Source organism: Bufo gargarizans, chromosome 7 (genome assembly GCF_014858855.1).
Source record: "Bufo gargarizans isolate SCDJY-AF-19 chromosome 7, ASM1485885v1, whole genome shotgun sequence".
NCBI lineage: Eukaryota > Metazoa > Chordata > Amphibia > Anura > Bufonidae > Bufo > Bufo gargarizans.
Window position 1 is genome coordinate 63,618,250 of NC_058086.1, and position 19,097 is coordinate 63,637,346.

Consider the following 19,097-nt stretch of genomic DNA (forward strand, 5'->3'; position numbering starts at 1 on the left):
TTATAGTACTATATATGGAATAAATCAGCATAGCTATTAAGATTTATAATATAAGAGCAATTTAAATATATACATATATAAAAAATGATGCCCTTTTAAGAAATGTAGCAAATACTTTGAAGAAATACGCACAGAGAAATCATTAAATATGCTATATAAAATGTATATACTGTATAACATTAATACAATTAATAGGCACAGTCATCATGCTAGAAATCATATTAAAGGGGTTTTCCAGGAATTAAGAAAATGAAAATACTTAAATATAACTTTATTATAAATATATTAATACCTTTCATTAGTTATAATGGCTCGTTTTGTCAGGGGAGCTATTAGAAAAAATAAAATGGCCGCCATCCTACTAGTCCACACAAAACCTGTCCGAATTACACAGGAAGACAAGTTAAAGAGCTGCACCATCTTCCTCTCTTACTTGTCAGGGTTTATGATCCTAAATACAGTTTAATATGATCTTCAGATGAATCTCTGTAAGAATGGAGTGCATTAGAAGACATTAAGTACAGAGAGGATACTGGGGATGAAGATAATGAGCAGCATCACTTGTATGCAGTCTCCATTACCACAGTCTGTCCTGTCCGTCCTCTCTGTACTTCATGTCTCCTCATGAACTCCATTCATACAGAGATTCAGCTGAAGATCTCATCATCTGTATTCAGGATCATAATCCCTGACAAGCAGAGCAGAGAGGAGGATGAGGCAGCTCTTTAGCTCAGTATTGTGAAGTAACTTGTCCTGTGTGATTAGGACAGGTTTCGGGTGTACTAATAGGACGGCGCCATTTTATTTCTCCTAATGATTGCTCCCTAGACAAAATGAACCATTATAGCTAATGAAATGTATTTGGGAATATATTTATAATAAAGTAATATTTAATTTTTTATTTTTTTTTATTCCCAGAGAACCCCTTTAAAACAAATAAAAGAAATGACCTCTACTGCTTCGGACAGTCCTGCCACTTGAGACATCCAGCTTACTCTTCCTGCAGCTCTGCACTGTGACCTGATGTCACTGTAGGCAGTCAGTTGCGTAGTGGTGGAGCTCCGCACACTAAATTAGCTGGTGTCAGCAAGGACTTGGTAGTCGTACTTGTAGAAGAGAAGATTGCGGCACACAGAAATATATTTGCAATTGTGTATCATTTATTGATTAAGCATCATCATTTTTGACTCATGATCCAAGTACTTCATGCATTATTATAGACACTTTTAGTAAACATATCGACCGGATGTTTCGATCCTAGTTGGACCTTCTTCAGCGGTCTAGTTATCTGGTATCCGTGGCTGGAGGTATGGTATGCTGGATCCAGTACCCAAGTACTGGAGGGCACAAACACATTGATATATGTGGAAGAGCAACTGAGGAAGGATTTGATGAACCGCTCTCTAGTTTTATTACTGCTGAAATGTTTCGCCCGTGACCAAACAATTTAGCAGTATTTGTATTGCCGATGGTCACATTTGTAACTTCCACATAGGTCCGTAAACAAAATTGGGACTCCTCAAAATGACTCATATATACACTAATCCTTTATCAGGCTAGTTGCCGGCCGGCCCCTCATGCATCTATGCACGCAACTAGCCTGATGAAGGGCATGTGTTTTGCCCGAAAAAAGGACCTTTATGTCCGGCAAATAAAAAGCATTAATCGCATACTGGAGTGCTGGCTAAATTATTCAAAATATTTACTAGTTCCGAGAGGTGGAGCAAGGAACGCACCTAGACGCGCACCCTAAATCTATCAGCCTTAGATAGAGTGCCGTGATCAACACGTGATTTTATATATACACTAATGAAACCTGGTGCCTTTCATCTGCGTGTATAGTTTTCCTCCAAAAGTGAACACGTTATGGCTTAAAATAATTTGGATGCTCCGACCAGTATATCTGATTCATATGCATAAGGCCGGGTTCACACCTGAGCGTTTTACAGCGCGTTCCTACGCGCTGTAAAACGCTCAACAAGGAGAAACCAATGCTTCCCTATGGGAATGGTTCTCACCTGGGCGTTTTACAGCGCGTACGATCGCGCTGTAAAATACCCGACGCCCCAAGAAGTACATGAGCTTCTTTGGGGCGTCTTGTCGTGCGTTCCCGTACATAGACTTTCGGGAACGCGCGACAATGGGCGTTCGCTTGTCTCTGTATGCGTGATTGCAAACGCTGGTACAATCGCGCATACAAAGCGCTCCTTTCAGAACGCTCAGGTGTGAACCCAGCGTAAGACTAGTGTTGTGCCTGATTTTGCACAGCATAACAAGGTGAGCAAAATTTGTCCCATTGGGGATTTTTAGACCAAACTATTTTACCCTATGAGCACCTGTTTTTTTGTTTGTCATTGCTGTTATTTCTTAAAAGGAACGTATGGGCAGAGTTCTACTCCAGCAAGCAGCACATCTCACAATAACATTTTTATATTAAAGGGGAGTGTCCCGGAATGAACTTTTCACTTGATATTTGATAAGTGTGCCTGACCGATGGGGTTCTGTGTCTCCTTTTGAACTGAGCCACAGCTGCCCATGCACACTACTACCTTCAGCAGTCCCATAGACTTTGATAGGAGCGGCAATCCACGTACTCCACCACCGCTCCATTCCAATAGTGGACCACAGGATCCGCATTTTCATGAGGGGTCCTAGTTTTCACACCTCTGCTGATCAGATACTTGTCACCTATGTTGTGACTAGGTAATAAGTCATCATTCTGGGACCTCTTTATATGGTGCCCTAGAAGCAATACCTCAAGTATGCTCATAATACTACATGTAATTGGAGGTACAGAAGAGCCTCATACAAGTCTATTGGTGGCATATTTTGGCAGTGAGCTTTTACTTAGTGGTACAGTATCAAGTAGTAATCTGGTCATCATGAGCCCTAACTGGTTCTTAGCACATGACAAGTTAACCCATATTACCAAGTGCAACAATTTGTACTTAAACTGCATTTGTCCTACACATAGCAAGCATTGTGTAAATCTAAAATGACTGACATCTCCATTGATGTCTGGTCAAATTCAATCTATATTATTTATCATCAAATATTTGTATAAATAAGGTTACGAAATTTAGGTCCACAAAAATTATAATTATCCATGGTAGAAGATAACCTACCTGCCACCATACAACTGCATTCCCAATAGTGCAAACACAACAATGAAGAGAAAAAGGAGGAAGAGCAGGCTGATAATCGACTTCATGGAATTCATCAAAGACACCACCAAGTTCCTCAAAGAGGCCCAGTATCTGGATAAATGCACAAGGTATGCAAGTAAATACATTGAAAATACTCAGTGAGACATCCGAATAACAAAACATAACAAAAAATACCAAATACTAATTGCACTTACTTGGTTATTTTAAAGATCCTTAAAAGACGCAGAGCTCTTAAGACACTGATTCCGAAAGATGTCCCAGGTCTAAATATGGCCCAAAGGACTTCAAATGTACTTCCTATTGTGACCTGAATGGGATAGTTATATGCAATAGGTTCACTGACATTTAAACTGTAAATATAGATGTGTCTTTTCCTACCTTACCACTTGGCTCAAGATATCCTGACATATCAAAGCTGGTCCTCTCATCCTCTCATATATAAATATAGGTTAAAAACAGTGAAGATGCAACAAGACAAAACTAATTTACAGGATCGGTTGCCTAAACGCACCATCCACACTATCCATAATCTATTAATAATAAATCTTTTTGATGAGATGTTTTCTATTCGTTAGTTTTCAAGGGGTTGTCATTTTGAACTATCTGATAAAGATATTCTGAGTTTATAGAGGAGGCCACCACTCATAACCTCAAACAATGAGCAAAACAGAGAGCATTAAAGGGGAATGCCTCTCGTTCTAGGGGAACATGATACAATCATGTTGCATGGACAGCGTGTAGATTCAAATGAAATATGCCTTATTTCCACTATGGTGGCTGCAGGGGAATTGGACAACTGCCTTCTGATTTCCTACAGAAAGGGTAGATGATTGGTGTGGGTCCAAACAAGGGATACTCTATGATCAGTTTATTGTCAAGAACTTTACAAGTAAAAAAGAAATGTTCAAAGCTGTGCAGTATCAGGAAATTAGTGACCTATCATCTGGATAGGTCGATAATATTAGATCTGTGGGGGTGCGACTCTCGGCACCCCTGCGAATCAGCTTGCTGAAGAGTGCTGCATCTACTTCAATGTTTACCTGCACGCCGTCTGTCTCGCCAGTATCGGCAATCCAGTGTAATTACAGCTTTCTCCTCCATTCACTTCAATGGAATGAACAGCTGTGAACTAAACAGTCTGTAGGTAACCATTGAAGAGAATGCAGCCCTCGCACAAGCTCTGCAGCTTCTTTAACTTGCTAAGCTTGGGGGTGCTGTACTTTGGACCCCCACTGTACTGATAATGGTGACTTATCCTGAGGATAGTTCATAAATATCATGACACTGCACAACCTCTTTCAAAAAGTTGTCCCACCAGAATAAGTTATCTTCTAACTACAGGAAATTGAATGAGTATCTGGTCGGTGGGAGGTCTGACTGCTGGGACCCCCACCAATTACAAGAATGAGGTACCACAATCATACATGCTCCATTAAACTGTATGGGACTGCCGGAGAAAGTCGAGCATGGTACTTGACTTCTCTTTGGCAGTCCAATGGAGTTGAATAGAGCTGCATAACTGCTGCTTCATTCACTCCGGGAACTCTGCCACCTGTGATTGGTAGGGTCCCTAGTGGTTAGACCCTACTAATTAGATACATCCAATAGACTGTGGATAGGGGATAGGTTATTATGGTAGGACAAACCCTTTAATCATGGGCGTCATCTGTTTCTCTTCTCTTGCAATATTGTCAGTTCTGTGAAAGTAAATCGGTAAATATATTGGAATCTACATAGATACTGCCACATTGTGATGTATTGTCCTGTACTTCAAATAATGCTTCATTTTTGTGTTTGTCTTGGAAATGTAATCTGTATAAAGTTTCTCACCCCACAGTCGAAACAATTAAATGATGAGTGGAAGTAGAGGCGGGGGCCCATTCCATACATCTTGAGAGACATCTCCACCATAAATAACCCAAGAAACAGAAATTCTGCATAGTCTGCAAAATAAACAAATACCAAAATAAAAGATTTGGCTGAATGTTCAGAACATAGTCTAAATGTCTACCAAGAATACAATTTGAAGGAGCTGAAAAGTAACGACCATTATGACCATTTGGGCACTTTCGTAGAGGTTGTCATTTTTATTACCTCAAAGAAGCAATTTTACAATGGAAGAAGATTTACCCAAACTAGGAGATGTTCGAATGGTACTGTCTACCTTGCCAGAAAGCAAAATGGTTATGGATTTTAAAGACCATGAGAAAGTATTTAAAGGGGTTTTCCAGTATTATACCCCATTTTAAATTTGGCCAGGACAGTGTTGTACAAAGACAGAGTGGGGATGGTGATTCTTATTAAAACTTAACTTTTAATTCATTTGATAGAAAAGGGTCCCTAGATATTCTTATTTAAAAAAAAAAGGGCACAATAACACAAAAGATAGTGAATAACGCGGTGCACGGCGGCACCTAAGATAACCGGCAGTCCTACTGTTCTCCTGGAGTCCTCCGGTTTTTGCAGATATTCAGTAGATGTGGTGTTACTGAGGGTAGAGCAGTCAGCGCCGGACGGGGGTATTAGTGGGTTCTAGGTCCCTAGACAGCCCTAAGATGTGGGTGCTAGCGTGACCCTAGCGTCCTATTCACGCAGCACCCGTTCTAATAAGAACGACCCCAGTCTGGAACCTTGCCCTTTTGCTACTTAGCCCTATTGTGCCCTAGCTAATCCCTACATGCATGTTTCGTGTCAAAACTCATCAGGGGAATATTGAGCACATACAGAGGGGCAATACAATAACATATGGTGTTGGTTCGCGTGAATCAGTGATCAACACACAGAGTTATCAGGTGTGACAAAAAAGACACATTGATACATTACTGGTGGTAGCCCCTGTTCCAGGCTCCACTACACGTATCGGGGCTCAGTACGTACCTAAAGATGAGAAGGCAGTGTTGAATGGGCGGCCTAGTGATAATAGGGTCCCTATTCATGAGCGTAGCGATGTTTCCTGAGGCTGTGGTGTAGTGCTGACTGCTCTACAGCTCAGTAACACCACATCTACTGAATATCTACAAAAACCAGAGGACTCCAGGAGAACGGTAGGACTACTGGTTATCTTAGTTGCCGCCTGTGCACCGCGTTATTCACTATCTTTTGTGTTATTGTGCACTTTTTTGTTATCAAATAACAAATATCTATGGACCCTTTTCTATCAAATGAATTAAAGTTAAGTTTTAATAAGAATCACCATCCCCACTCTGTCTTTGTACTCTCAATTATAGGTGATTAAGTCATCAATTAACATATAGCTTCTTTCTAGCAGGACAGTGTTGTACCTAAAGAAAAAAAAACAACTCAATTGCTCCTTGGAGCTGGGAGCCTGATGTGTGTCCCCTTACAGTCCCTGGCTTGTAAACTTACAGACAGGTTCACATACACTACCTCAGCCATTTACTGACCTTAGTGTCGATGTGTTCCCACGCAATATATGACCAGCAATGGAAGCGGAGTGAAGGGGAGCCAGGTGAGTGTGTTTTCTTTAGGTACAGCACTATCCTGACCAAATTTAAAATGGGGTATAAAGCTGGAAAAACCCCTTTAAGGACCCCCTTACTGCTTAAGCACATGACCATATTATGAGTCTTTACTGTAAGGTTCTGTAAATAAAAATGTATGGGGCCATTCTATGTCTCAGTGTGCCTAAAAGTGTGGCCTGTTATATTACATGCTATCATCCTATTAGACTTTCTAATAGAGAAGAAAGATTTGGTAGCATGCAGAATATGACTCTATAACAGGGAGCCATAGGCGCTCTATGAACACGGCTTGGCTCTGCATGTAACCATTATACTACATTTACTTGAGCGCAAGGTTTTATGATGGCTCTTTAAAGAGCAGCTATAAATTTGTGGAGACTCCTGATTAGTTACAGTTCTCCAGGTAATAAAAAATTAAACTTAGTCACACATGCAGCTCATATTTTCTTCTAAGTGACCATGGTGAATCTGTAATATAATATACTGTGAGTAAAAAAGATAAAGACTTACAGAGAATATTGGAGAGCCATATTGCCTGGTTATGGTGCACGATGGCCACACAGGCTGTGTTGAGAGCTACAAATCCTAGGACCATCCAATAGAAAACTTGTGATTTGATCATATGGCGTATAGATATACGTAGAAGTCGTTCTTTGTGACGAAAATAAGATGCACCGTCCATTTTGTTACTTTTAATACTAGCTCTTGCAAGAGGAGTGCCTGTAACGGGGGCTGATGTTATAACATATACAGTCGAGTATAGAGAAAACACATTATATTACATCAATTGAAGTCTACACCCACCGACAGAAGATATGTCAACACAATGATCCTCATTCGTTTCCCGGTTCATGGCTTCTGTTCTACTCCGTTTAATTGTTGCCCTCCTCAGAACTGTGGAAAAAAACATTGAGAAAACATCACATTCCCCTGTCCAGAAAAAAAAACTATACAGTATTATTCTTCTTATAGTGCATTTTGTTGGTTTTAATGAGTGTCAAAAATATACTATGTGGAGAAGATCAATGAGAAGCAAAGACTATGGAGGTCTTGAAGGCTTGAGAAAATGAATGATCTTACCTTCTAAAGCAGAGGTCCCAGAATTTTTATTTTCTTCAGCTAACATAACTTCCTCTGAATAAAGACAGATATGCAGATTATGTGACAACTTCTTGAGACTAAATTTTAAAAATAATGCAAGTAATGTCAGGAGCGAATATGTTTACCATGAACACTAGTTGAAGGATCACTAGGACAGTAAGGCATGGTTCACACACTTTGATTCTAAAGTCCGTACTCCAGACAGATTTAGTGACCTAAACTCACAGTATCATAGATCCCTATGATGCTATGAGTTTGTGTTAATAATCCCATGGTCGGACCAGGAAACTTGGCTGGAATCAGGATACGTACACCTAGCCTAAAGTACAGTCAACATCATCTGGAATAATATCTCAAGTTTGTTCTTCAAGCAAGAACATTGGGCACATGTGGTACATATGGTGTACCTATATGTTGAAAATGGGACTAGTATGTGTTCATATTTATAAAGCAGCTGCCATCCATTTAATGCATATTTTCCAATATTCAGTTTGGGGAGTGGTTTAATATTTTACACATATGCATCAATTCTATAAAGTGTGTGTAACATATCAACCCTAGCAGCAGCAGTCTGATCAGTTGGTCATAGATCTCACTCGACATAAAAATACTACTAAATTGCTACTGCTCATCAAAAAACCTTTACTATAAATTGAGACCCCAAAAGACCATTAGAAAAGTAGGCTTGGACATATGTTTTTTTGCCATATTTCACTCACCAGCTTTATCTATCCAAGCCCGATACCCATTCAGTTCCCTCTCAATCTGTTGCTGCCTGCGCAACTTCATGAAAGCCCGTCGGTTCTCCACACGCTCTCTCTCTTTGGCAAATTCACTGTAGTAAGATGAGACATAATTGATATATAGGTGTGAAAGAATCCCAACAATGACATAAATGCAGCATTAACCAGCAGTATTGAGAATCTAGTGGTAGTCGGACTGGCCCACCAAAGTACCAGAGCATCCTCTGGTGTACCCAGGCTCTAATACCATAATGGACCCTAAAGATCTTGGAGAAAAAGACCCATTTGGCTGCCTTTGCAGCCACTGACCTGCCAATAGGGTAAATTTCTTTGATTAAAAATCTATCAAACTTTATTAATAATATGGATGTTGGGCCTTCATAATTATTTCATCTGGTGTGCCAGGAACCCCAATCTGATGCTAGCTAGTGGCTAACAAAAAAAGGATATCAACTCCTTTGTAGTATGTGGAGAGAGGACCAAAACTCTGGTTAGCCTCATCTACCCTGCTAACTACATGGAACCCCAGAGCTCCTCTTCTCAACCGCAGTGTTGGCAATCAAGATAATGGGGCTTATGTGAAGAGTAACGGCCAATGATTACACCAGAAAAGAGAGGAGACACAATGAAGCGCCAGTCCTTTAATTTCTTGAATAAGAGCTATGGTGGTGTAAATCTGAAATTTTACTGTGCTAGGCTTTTTCTTTGTAGCTGTCCTTTATTATGAGCTGATTAAATTAAAGATGCTTATTCTGAGATTTCTGTACTTTTAAAAGATACAGACGTGGACAAAATTGTTGGTACCCTTTGGTCAATGAAAGAAAAAGTCACAATGGTCACAGAAATAACTTTAATCTGACAAAAGTAATAATAAATTAAAATTCTATAAATGTTAACCAATGAAAGTCAGACATTGTTTTTCAACCATGCTTCAACAGAATTATGTAAAAAAATAAACTCATGAAACAGGCATGGACAAAAATGATGGTACCCCTAGAAAACACAGAACATAATGTGACCAAAGGGACATGTTAATTCAAGGTGTGTCCACTAATTAGCATCACAGGTGTCTACAACCTTGTAATCAGCCATTGGGCCTATATATATGGCTCCAGGTAATCACTGTGTTGTTTGGTGATATGGTGTGTACCACACTCGACATGGACCAGAGGAAGCAAAGGAAAGAGCTGTCTCAAGAGATCAGAAAGAAAATTATAGACAAGCATGTTAAAGGTAAAGGCTATAAGACCATCTCCAAGCAACTAGATGTTCCTGTGAGTACAGTTGCACATATTATTCATAAGTTTAAGATCCATGGGACTGTAGCCAACCTCCCTGGACGTGGCCGCAGGAGGAAAATTGATGACAAATCTAAGAGACGGATAATCCGAATGGTAACAAAAGAGCCTAGAAAGACTTCTAAAGAGATTCAAGGTGAACTTCATGCTCAAGGAACATCAGTGTCAGATCGCACCATCCGTCGTTGTTTGAGCCAAAGTGGACTACATGGGAGACGACCAAGGAGGACACCATTGTTGAAAACGAATCATAAAAAAGCAAGACTGGAATATGCCAAACTACATGTTGACAAGCCACAAAGCTTCTGGGAGAATGTCCTGTGGACAGATGAGACAAAAATCGAAGTTTTTGCCAAGGCACATCAGCTGTATGTTCACAGACGAAAAAATGAAGCATATCAAGAAAAGAACACTGTCCCTACTGTGAAACATGGAGGAGGCTCTGTTATGTTCTGGGGCTGCTTTGCTGCGTCTGGCACAGGGTGTCTTGAATCTGTGCAGGGTACAATGAAATCTCAAGACTATCAAGGAATTCTAGAGAGAAATGTACTAGCCAGTGTCAGAAAGCTTGGTCTCAGTCGCAGGTCATGGGTCTTGCAACAGGACAATGACCCAAAACACACCGCTAAAAACACCCAAGAATGGCTAAGAGGAAAAAATTGGACTATTCTAAAGTGGCCTTCTATGAGCCCTGACCTCAATCCTATTGAGCATCTTTGGAAGGAGCTGAAACATGCAGTCTGGAAAAGGCACCCTTCAAACCGGACACAACTGGAGCAGTTTGCTCATGAGGAGTGGGCCAAAATACCTGCTGAGAGGTGCAGATGTCTCATTGACAGTTACAGGAAGCGTTTGATTGCAGTGATTGCCTCAAAAGGTTGCGCAACAAAATATTAAGTTAGGGGTACCATCATTTTTGTCCATGCCTGTTTCATGAGTTTATTTTTTTACATAATTCTGTTGAAGCATGGTTGAAAAACAATGTCTGACTTTCATTGGTTAACATTTATAGAATTTTAATTTATTATTACTTTTGTCAGATTAAAGTTATTTCTGTGACCATTGTGACTTTTTCTTTCATTGACCAAAGGGTACCAACAATTTTGTCCACGTCTGTATGCTCATGGAGTTTCTTACTTCCTGTACATATTCCTCATGCTTTTTTTGAATTTGGACTCTCCTGACCTCTTTCACCGTGTAAACCAAACCCTATGTAACACTTCCTGTTGCTTTATCCAACCGATACCATGATGCACTTCTCCTTCCTCTGCCACAGCTCTAGCACTGCCTCTAACAACAACCCGTTACTTTATAGCTCCTCCCACCCAGCAAGTCACATGGATACTCCCCTAACACTGCCCCACCCATGGAAATAACATCACAGGAAATAGGAACGAGCTGCATGGACAGAGTCATGTGACCACAGCCCAGAATGGAAGACAGGACTGGAGCAATTAAGGTAAAATAAATACAGCTACCTTCATAAATGAATATTTTAAAGGATGTTACTGCAAACTGGAAAACCCCTTTAAGTAACTAACATCAGGCAATTATTGACATACATTTTATTTTGTGTGGTGCAAATCTGGTCGTACGCTGGATACACATTTTTTTAAATGTAGGGTTAGTTGCATATAAGATTTTTTTTGTTAATCATGTTACATTCTGTGACACAGGATTTCTCTTGACCATGACAATCTCTTGACATCTGTATGGAGGGGTGTCGTCTGTTTGAAGAAACTATTGAAGAAACCATTCATCGAGGTGCTGATGATGATATAAACAGCCTAAACTAGACAGGTAAGTAGGCAGAAGCCCATAAAGCCTTGCATTGTTGGGTCCAAAAATAATATTTTGGGTGATGGTGGAAAATCAACCTATTTCTAGAAAGATACATAGTAGCGAATTAAAGTCCATGAATTCGATCAGAATTTCAGGAGAAATTTGATTCGCCGCAAAGCCGAATCTCCTGGTGCTTTAACCTGAAATAGTGTAAAAATAACAACAAAAAAATCATACTTCTCTGATCCATTTGCTCGTGATAGGCCAGCCGCCGCCATCTTGCTTGGAGATCTCGGCCGAAATCCTGAGCACGGTGACGTATGACGTCATCACAGGCCACGCGAGATTTTGTGCCAGATCTTGAAGCGAGATGGCGGAGGCTGGCTCTTTGCAAGCAAATTGATCAGGTAAGTATGATTTTTTGCTATTTTTTACATTTTACACTCTTTTTTTATATCAGACTAGTAGAAGGACCTGGCTTTGCACGGGTATATTTCATCTATTTCATTTAATGTTTCTGTGTGTTGTTAAAAAGATATCGACAGTATCCCCCATAACAGTGACCTCCACAGTGCACGCCCCTTTAACAGTGACCCCCACAGTGCCCGCCCCTTTAACAGTGACCCCCACATTGTCCGCCTTCTTAACAGTGACCTCTACAGTGCCTGCCCTTTTAACACTGACGTCCACAGTGCCCACCCCCTTAACAATGACCTCTACAGTGAGCTTCCCTTAACAGTGACCTCCACAGTGTCCACCCCCTCAACAGTGATCTCCACAGTGCCCAACCTTTTAACACTGACCTCCACAGTGCCCATCCCTTTAACAGTGACCTCCACAGTACCTGCCCCCTTAACAGTGACCTCCACAGAGGCCTGCCCCCTAACAGTGACCTCCACAGTGCCCACCCCCTTAACAGTGACCTCCACAGTGCATGCCCCTTTAACAGTGACCTCCATAATGCTCGCCCCTTTAACAGTGACCTACATAGTGCCCGCCCCCTTAACAGTAACCTCCACAGTACCCGCCCCCTTAACAGTGACCTACACAGTGCCCGCCCCCTTAACAGTGACCTCCACAGTGCTCGCCTCATTAACAGTGACCTCCACAGTGCACACCCCCTTAAAAGTGACCTCCACAGTGCCTGCCCCTTACCAGTGACCTCCACAATGCCTGCCCCTTTTACAGTGACCTCCATAGTGCCCACCCCCTTAACAGTGACCTCGACAGTGCCTGCCCTTTTAACACTGACGTCCACAGTGCCCACCCCCTTAACAATGACCTCTACAGTGAGCTTCCCTTAACAGTGACCTCCACAGTGCCCGACCTTTTAACACTGACCTCCATAGTGCTCACCCCTTTAACAGTGACCTTCACAGTACCCGCCCCCTTAACAGTGACCTACACAGCGGCCTTCCCCTTAACAGTGACCTCCACAGTGCATGCCCCCTTAAAAACTGACCTCCACAGTGCCCACCCCCTTAACAGTGACCTCCACAGTGCATGCCCCTTTCACAGTGACCTCCATAATGCCCGCCCCTTTAACAGTGACCTCCCTAGTTCCCGCCCCCTTAACAGTAACCTTCACAGTACCCGCCCCCTTAACAGTGACCTACACAGTGCCCGCCCCCTTAACAGTGACCTCCACAGTGCTCGCCCCATTAACAGTGACCTCCACGGTGCACGCCCCCTTAAAAGTGACCTCCACAGTGCCTGCCCCCTTAACAGTGACCTCCACAAATCCCACACCTTTAACAGTGACTTCCACAGTGCCAACCTCCTTAACAGTGACCTCCATAGTGCACACCCCCTTAACAGTGACCTCCACAGTGCCCACCCCTTTAACAGTGACCTCCACAGTGCCCGCCCCTTTAACAGTGACCTACACAGTGCCTGCCCCTTTAACAGTGACCTCCACAGCGGCCTGCCCCCTTAACAGTGACCTCCACAGTGAACGCCTCTTTAACAGTGACCTCCAAAATGCCCGCCCCTTTAACAGTGACGTCCACAGTGCCCGCCCCTTTAACAGTGACCTCCACAGCGGCCTGAACGCCCCTGTAACAGTGACCCCCACAGTGCTCGTCCCTTTAACAGTGACCTCCACAGTGCTCACCCCTTTAACAGTGACCTCCACAGCATTTGCCTCTTCAATAGTGGCCCCTGCCCCCCTAACAGTAAACTCCACAGTGCCCGCTCCTTTAACAGTGACCTCCACAGCGGACTTCCCCTTTAATAGTGGCCCCTGCCCCATTAACAGTGACCTCCACAGCGCCCTGCATCTTTAAGTCTAGGGTTACATGACGACATGTGTCGCGCAACATTTTGTCATACCAACATCGCGCAACTATTTTTATAATGACAGGCTATGGTGTCGCACTGCGACATGACAGTCGCAAAAAATTCATCCAATATGGATGCATGTAGCAGCGTAGTTGTGCCCTATGTGTCATGCAGCCCTAGCCTAAAGCTGACTTACAGCAGTGAAAAAAAAAACCCTGTGTGTATGTGTAGACTAAGGGCCTGCAAGCTTCTATTGGCTGATAAGGGACATGTGACCGTGTGTATGGAAGTTGGGATATGAACTGAAAGACTTGCAAGCTTGTATTGGCTAATGCAGGTCATTTTTGTGAATTTCTCAGAAACGGTACGTCCTAGAGAGCTGCGACCCCCACAAGATTTCTTTCCGGGTAGCAAGGGATGTGTATACCAAGTTTCGCTGAAATCGATGGTTGCGTTTTTGAGTGATCGCGGAACATACACATATATATACATACATACATATATATGTCCTTCTTTATATATATATAGATTTAGATCAGATCATACATGATTGCGGCATCTGATGGGTACAATGACGGGGAGCGGCCCACCCAATACTTATAAAGAAATGCGCTTCGTGACAAAGTAATTCAGCAAAGCCACCGAATCGAACTTTTGAATAATTCGCTCATCACTAGTACGTAGCCTTCAGTTTTTTTCATAGAGATTTATTTAAAAGAAATAAGTATACATCACACTGGACTAAATGTATGTTTGATGGCTGTACAACATGTATGTTTGATGACAGTACAATATGTATGTTTGATGACAGTACATCTACATATTCAATAGCATGAAGAAAAGCTGCTTTCACAAAATCTGCATTTACACAAAGCTTTGTAATTCATGACTGGCTGCTAAGCCAGGAACAGAGCTACAATCAGACTGGAATATTCCAAATATTGTGGACAAAACACGACTAAGCAAAATGTTGATATTCTACTGTATTCTCTATGGGCACTGCAGATATTCAAGGGTGCCAACCAATGTCTAGTTAGCACTAACCCATCAAACATGAGTCCTCCTCCCCCACCCAAACCTATTAATGCAGCACGAACAATAAGCTGTTTACACATTCTGGAACTTTTGGTGTTGCCATGGAAACCAAGCGAAATGCAGAAAACTGGGATAAGCAAATTCTAGATACAAGGGCTCCGCTCAGTATACCACCAGGCACATGTACGAGACAATAGGGCTGCATCACAACAACAGACAGATAGCGTGCAAAAATTAGCGTACAACCCATAAACATCGGAAAAGGAGGCCTCCGGTTAGAAAGACCTTCACCTTATTTTTTTAATACTCCTAAACCTCGTAATATCAGTAACTATAATGGGAAACAGTGCATTCAATTTTTACATACGGTAAGAGGGGGTCACTATCTTTCAGCTCATTTATTCCCTTATCTGGTAAACTTATTACCAACATTTATTTATTTATTTTTTTATAAATATTGGTTTTGTTAGGCTACATGCACACGAAAAATGTACATTTTTTTAAAGGGCCATCACACGTCCGTTTTAAGACCAATGATAGTCTATGGGGTTATTCACACAGCAGTTTTTTTGAGTTTCATTAAAAAACGGACGTAAAAAAATAAAACATGCTCTATCTTGTCCGTTTTTCACCGACAGACTGCCCCCATACAATTGAATAGGTCCACCTCAGCTCCCCTAGTTTAAACACCCTTAATGACCAGACCACTTTTTACAATTCTGCACTACACTACTTTCACGGTTTATTGCTCGGTCATACAACTTACCACCCAAATGAATTTTACCTCCTTTTCTTCTCACTAATAGAGCTTTCATTTGGTGGTATTTCATTGCTGCTGACATTTTTACTTTTTTTGTTATTAATCGAAATTGACCTAATTTATTGCGAAAAAATGACATTTTTTACTTTCTGTTGTAAAATTTTTCAAATAAAACTACATTTCTATATCAATTTTTCTCTAAATTTATTGTTCTACATGTCTTTGATAAAAAAATGCAATAAGTGTATATTTATTGGTTTGCGCAAAAGTTATAGCGTTTACAAACTATGGTACAAAAATTAAAATTTCCGCATTTTGAAGCAGCTCTGACTTTCTGAGCACCTGTCATGTTTCCTGAGGTTCTACAATGCCCAGACAGTAGAAACACCCCACAAATGACCCCATTTCGTAAAGTAGACACCCTAAGGTATTCGCTGATGGGCATAGTGAGTTCATGGAAGTTTTTATTTTTTGTCACAAGTTAGCGGAAATGATAATTTTTTCTTTTTTTCTTTTTTTTTCTTACAAAGTCTCATATTCCACTAACTTGTGACAAAAAATAAAATTTTACATGAACTCACCATACCGCTCACGGAATACCTTGGGGTGTCTTCTTTCCAAAATGGGGTCACTTGTGGGGTATTTACACTGCCCTTGAATTTTAGGGGCCCTAAAGCGTGAGAAGTAGTTTGGAATCCAAATGCGTAAAAATGCCCTGTGAAATCCTGAAAGTACTCATTGGAATTTGGGCCCCTTTGCGCACCTAGGCTGCAAAAAAGTGTCACACATGTGGTATCGCCGTACTCAGAAGAAGTAGGGCAATGTGTTTTGGGGTGTATTTTTACATATACCCATGCTGGGTGAGAGAAATATCTCTGTAAAAGACAACTTTTCCCATTTTTTATACAAAGTTGTCATTTGACAGAGATATTTCATCATTTTCCGCTAACTTGTGACAAAAAATAAAAACTTCTATGAACTCACTATGCCCATCAGCGAATACCTTAGGGTGTCTACTTTCCGAAATGGGGTCATTTGTGGGGTGTTTCTACTGTCTGGGCATTGTAGAACCTCAGTAAATATGGCAGGTGCTCAGAAAGTCAGAGCTGCTTCAAAATGCGGAAATTAACATTTTTGTACCATAGTTTGTAAACGCTATAACTTTTGCGCAAACCAATAAATATACACTTATTGCATTTTTTTTATCAAAGACATGTAGAACAATAAATTTAGAGAAAAATTTATATAGAAATGTAGTTTTATTTGAAAAATTTTACAACTGAAAGTGAAAAATGACATTTTTTGGCCAAAAAATCTGTAAATTTCGATTAATAACAAAAAAAGTAAATATGTCATCAGCAAATAAATACCACCAAATAAAAGCTCTATTAGTGAGAAGAAAAGGGAGGTAAAATTCATTTGGGTGGTAAGTTGTATGACCGAGCAATAAACTGTGAAATTAGTGTAGTGCAGAATTGTAAAAAGTGGTCTGGTCATTAAGGGTGTTTAAGCTAGGGGGGCTGAGGTGGTTAAGTTGAAAAATTTGTCAGAGAACCAAAAGTCCTTTTAATGACTATTGTTGTGTGTGGCAGCAGCAATATATATTTTTAGCACATCCTGCGCTAAATAGCGTGCAATATACAGACCCAAAAGTCCTATTAAGGACTATTGTGTGTGGCAAGTCCAGCAATGAAACCCTATTATACAAAAAGATAGCTAAAGTTTATTGAGAATAAAGAACTAACCTATATAGTTACCCGGGTGGGCCCACACTTGGCTGGGTGAGCTAAATGATGGGTGGGGGAAGGTGTCCCTAAAACTGCTACCCTGCCCAGGGACGTCCCCTAGTGGTGGGGACTCCCTGTCCTCGAGCCTAGCTTCGCCTCCTGTCTAACCTTGGAATGGTGACAGGTGGTGAAAAGCTAGTATCAGAGTGGCCCACCAATGGATAACTAACACATACACAGACAGATAGAAAAAGGTGCCCGCTGTATACAACCCTTGTGACAGAGCGCCAGGAGGTACAGGGTACACCAAGTATATTAAAAAACACACGCAAACAAACAAACGCGCTCTCGTATGATAGTTGAGTATAGTAATCTAGAGTGATAAAGAAACAGAAACCCCACTATTGTGTGTGGCAGCAATATCTATTTTTAGCACATCCTGCGCTAAATAGCGTGCAATAGTTAGGCCGCTGCAGACAGCGACATTATTTGCACTACATCTCCTGTGTAACGTGTGCACATACAAAAAAAATCTGTTACATTCAGTGTACTTTTTCCGTAGACGGTGTCCGCTGCGGACAGGGACATTACCTGGGGTACATCTCCCGTGTAACGTTTCCACATCCCCAATACCTGTGACATTCCCTGTCATTTTTTATTAGCCGCTGATGACATCAGCGACATTATCTGCAGTATTTCTCCTGTGTAACGTTTCCACATCCAAAATACCTGTGACATTCCCTGTAACTTTATATTAGCCGTTGCTGACATCAGCGACATTATCTGCGGTATATCTCCTGTGTGACGTTTCCACATCCCAAATACCTTTTTTCATTTTTTAGCGCACACACTTACAAATCCTACGCTACTGTACGTGTGACATACTTTAAAGCATATATAACATTTAATATGAAGAAGGCAAGCAGTAAGGGATAGGGAAGTGACCGTGATGCTGATGGTGCACGCAGAGGCCGTGGCCCTGGGCACATTGAAACTGTGCCTGCTGCCAGAGCACAAGAAAAACAATTATCCACGATACCTAACTTCATGTCCCAGTTTGCAGGGCGGCGCAGGACAACGCTCTCGAAGTCAGACGAGTGCGACCAGGTAGTCAGTTGGATCGCAGCAGATAATGCTTCCAATCGGTTAAGAACCACCCTGTCTTCCACAAAATCCAGTCTCAGTAGCCAAGAGTCTGGTCAGCACAATCCTCACCCTGATCCTCCTTCCTCCCACCATGGAGAGTCTTGCCAAACAAGTGATCCCACACTCGGATATTCCGAAGAGCTCTTTTCAGCACCATTCCGTCATTTGGGCCTCTTGACAAGCCAGCTTGAAGAGGGACATGAGATCTTGTGCCCTGATTCCCAAACTCTTGAGCATCCACAGTCACAAGAAGATGATGGTGGGGAACGGTAATTAGTGTTTCACGAGGTTGATGATGAGGATGAGACACAGTTGTCAATAACTGAGGTTGTTGTTAGGTCAACAAGTCAGGAGGATGACCAGAGTGAGGAAGTGGGAGAGGAGGTGCTGGACGATGAAGTCACTGACCCAACCTGGGAAGGTGGCAAGCCAAGCGAGGACAGCAGTACAAAGCGGGAGGGATCCGCAGCACCGCAACAGGCTGGAAGAGGCAGTGGGTGGCAAAAGGGAGAAGGCGGGCCACACCAAACAGGCCCGCAACTGTTTCCCGGAGCACACCCTTGCGGAAATCTCCCT

At 41.7% G+C, this 19,097-nt stretch overlaps 1 protein-coding gene across 1 annotated transcript in view; it reads right to left on the reverse strand.

Annotated features, from left to right (window-relative positions):
• CACNA1E (calcium voltage-gated channel subunit alpha1 E) overlaps positions 1–19,097 on the reverse strand; it is a 611,438-nt gene that overhangs the window by 126,885 nt on the left and 465,456 nt on the right. The window contains 7 exon segments of the mRNA XM_044301096.1: positions 3,126–3,257; positions 3,362–3,474; positions 4,998–5,110; positions 7,160–7,369; positions 7,454–7,543; positions 7,730–7,783; positions 8,470–8,585. Coding sequence (XP_044157031.1) covers positions 3,126–3,257; positions 3,362–3,474; positions 4,998–5,110; positions 7,160–7,369; positions 7,454–7,543; positions 7,730–7,783; positions 8,470–8,585 — 828 coding nt within the window.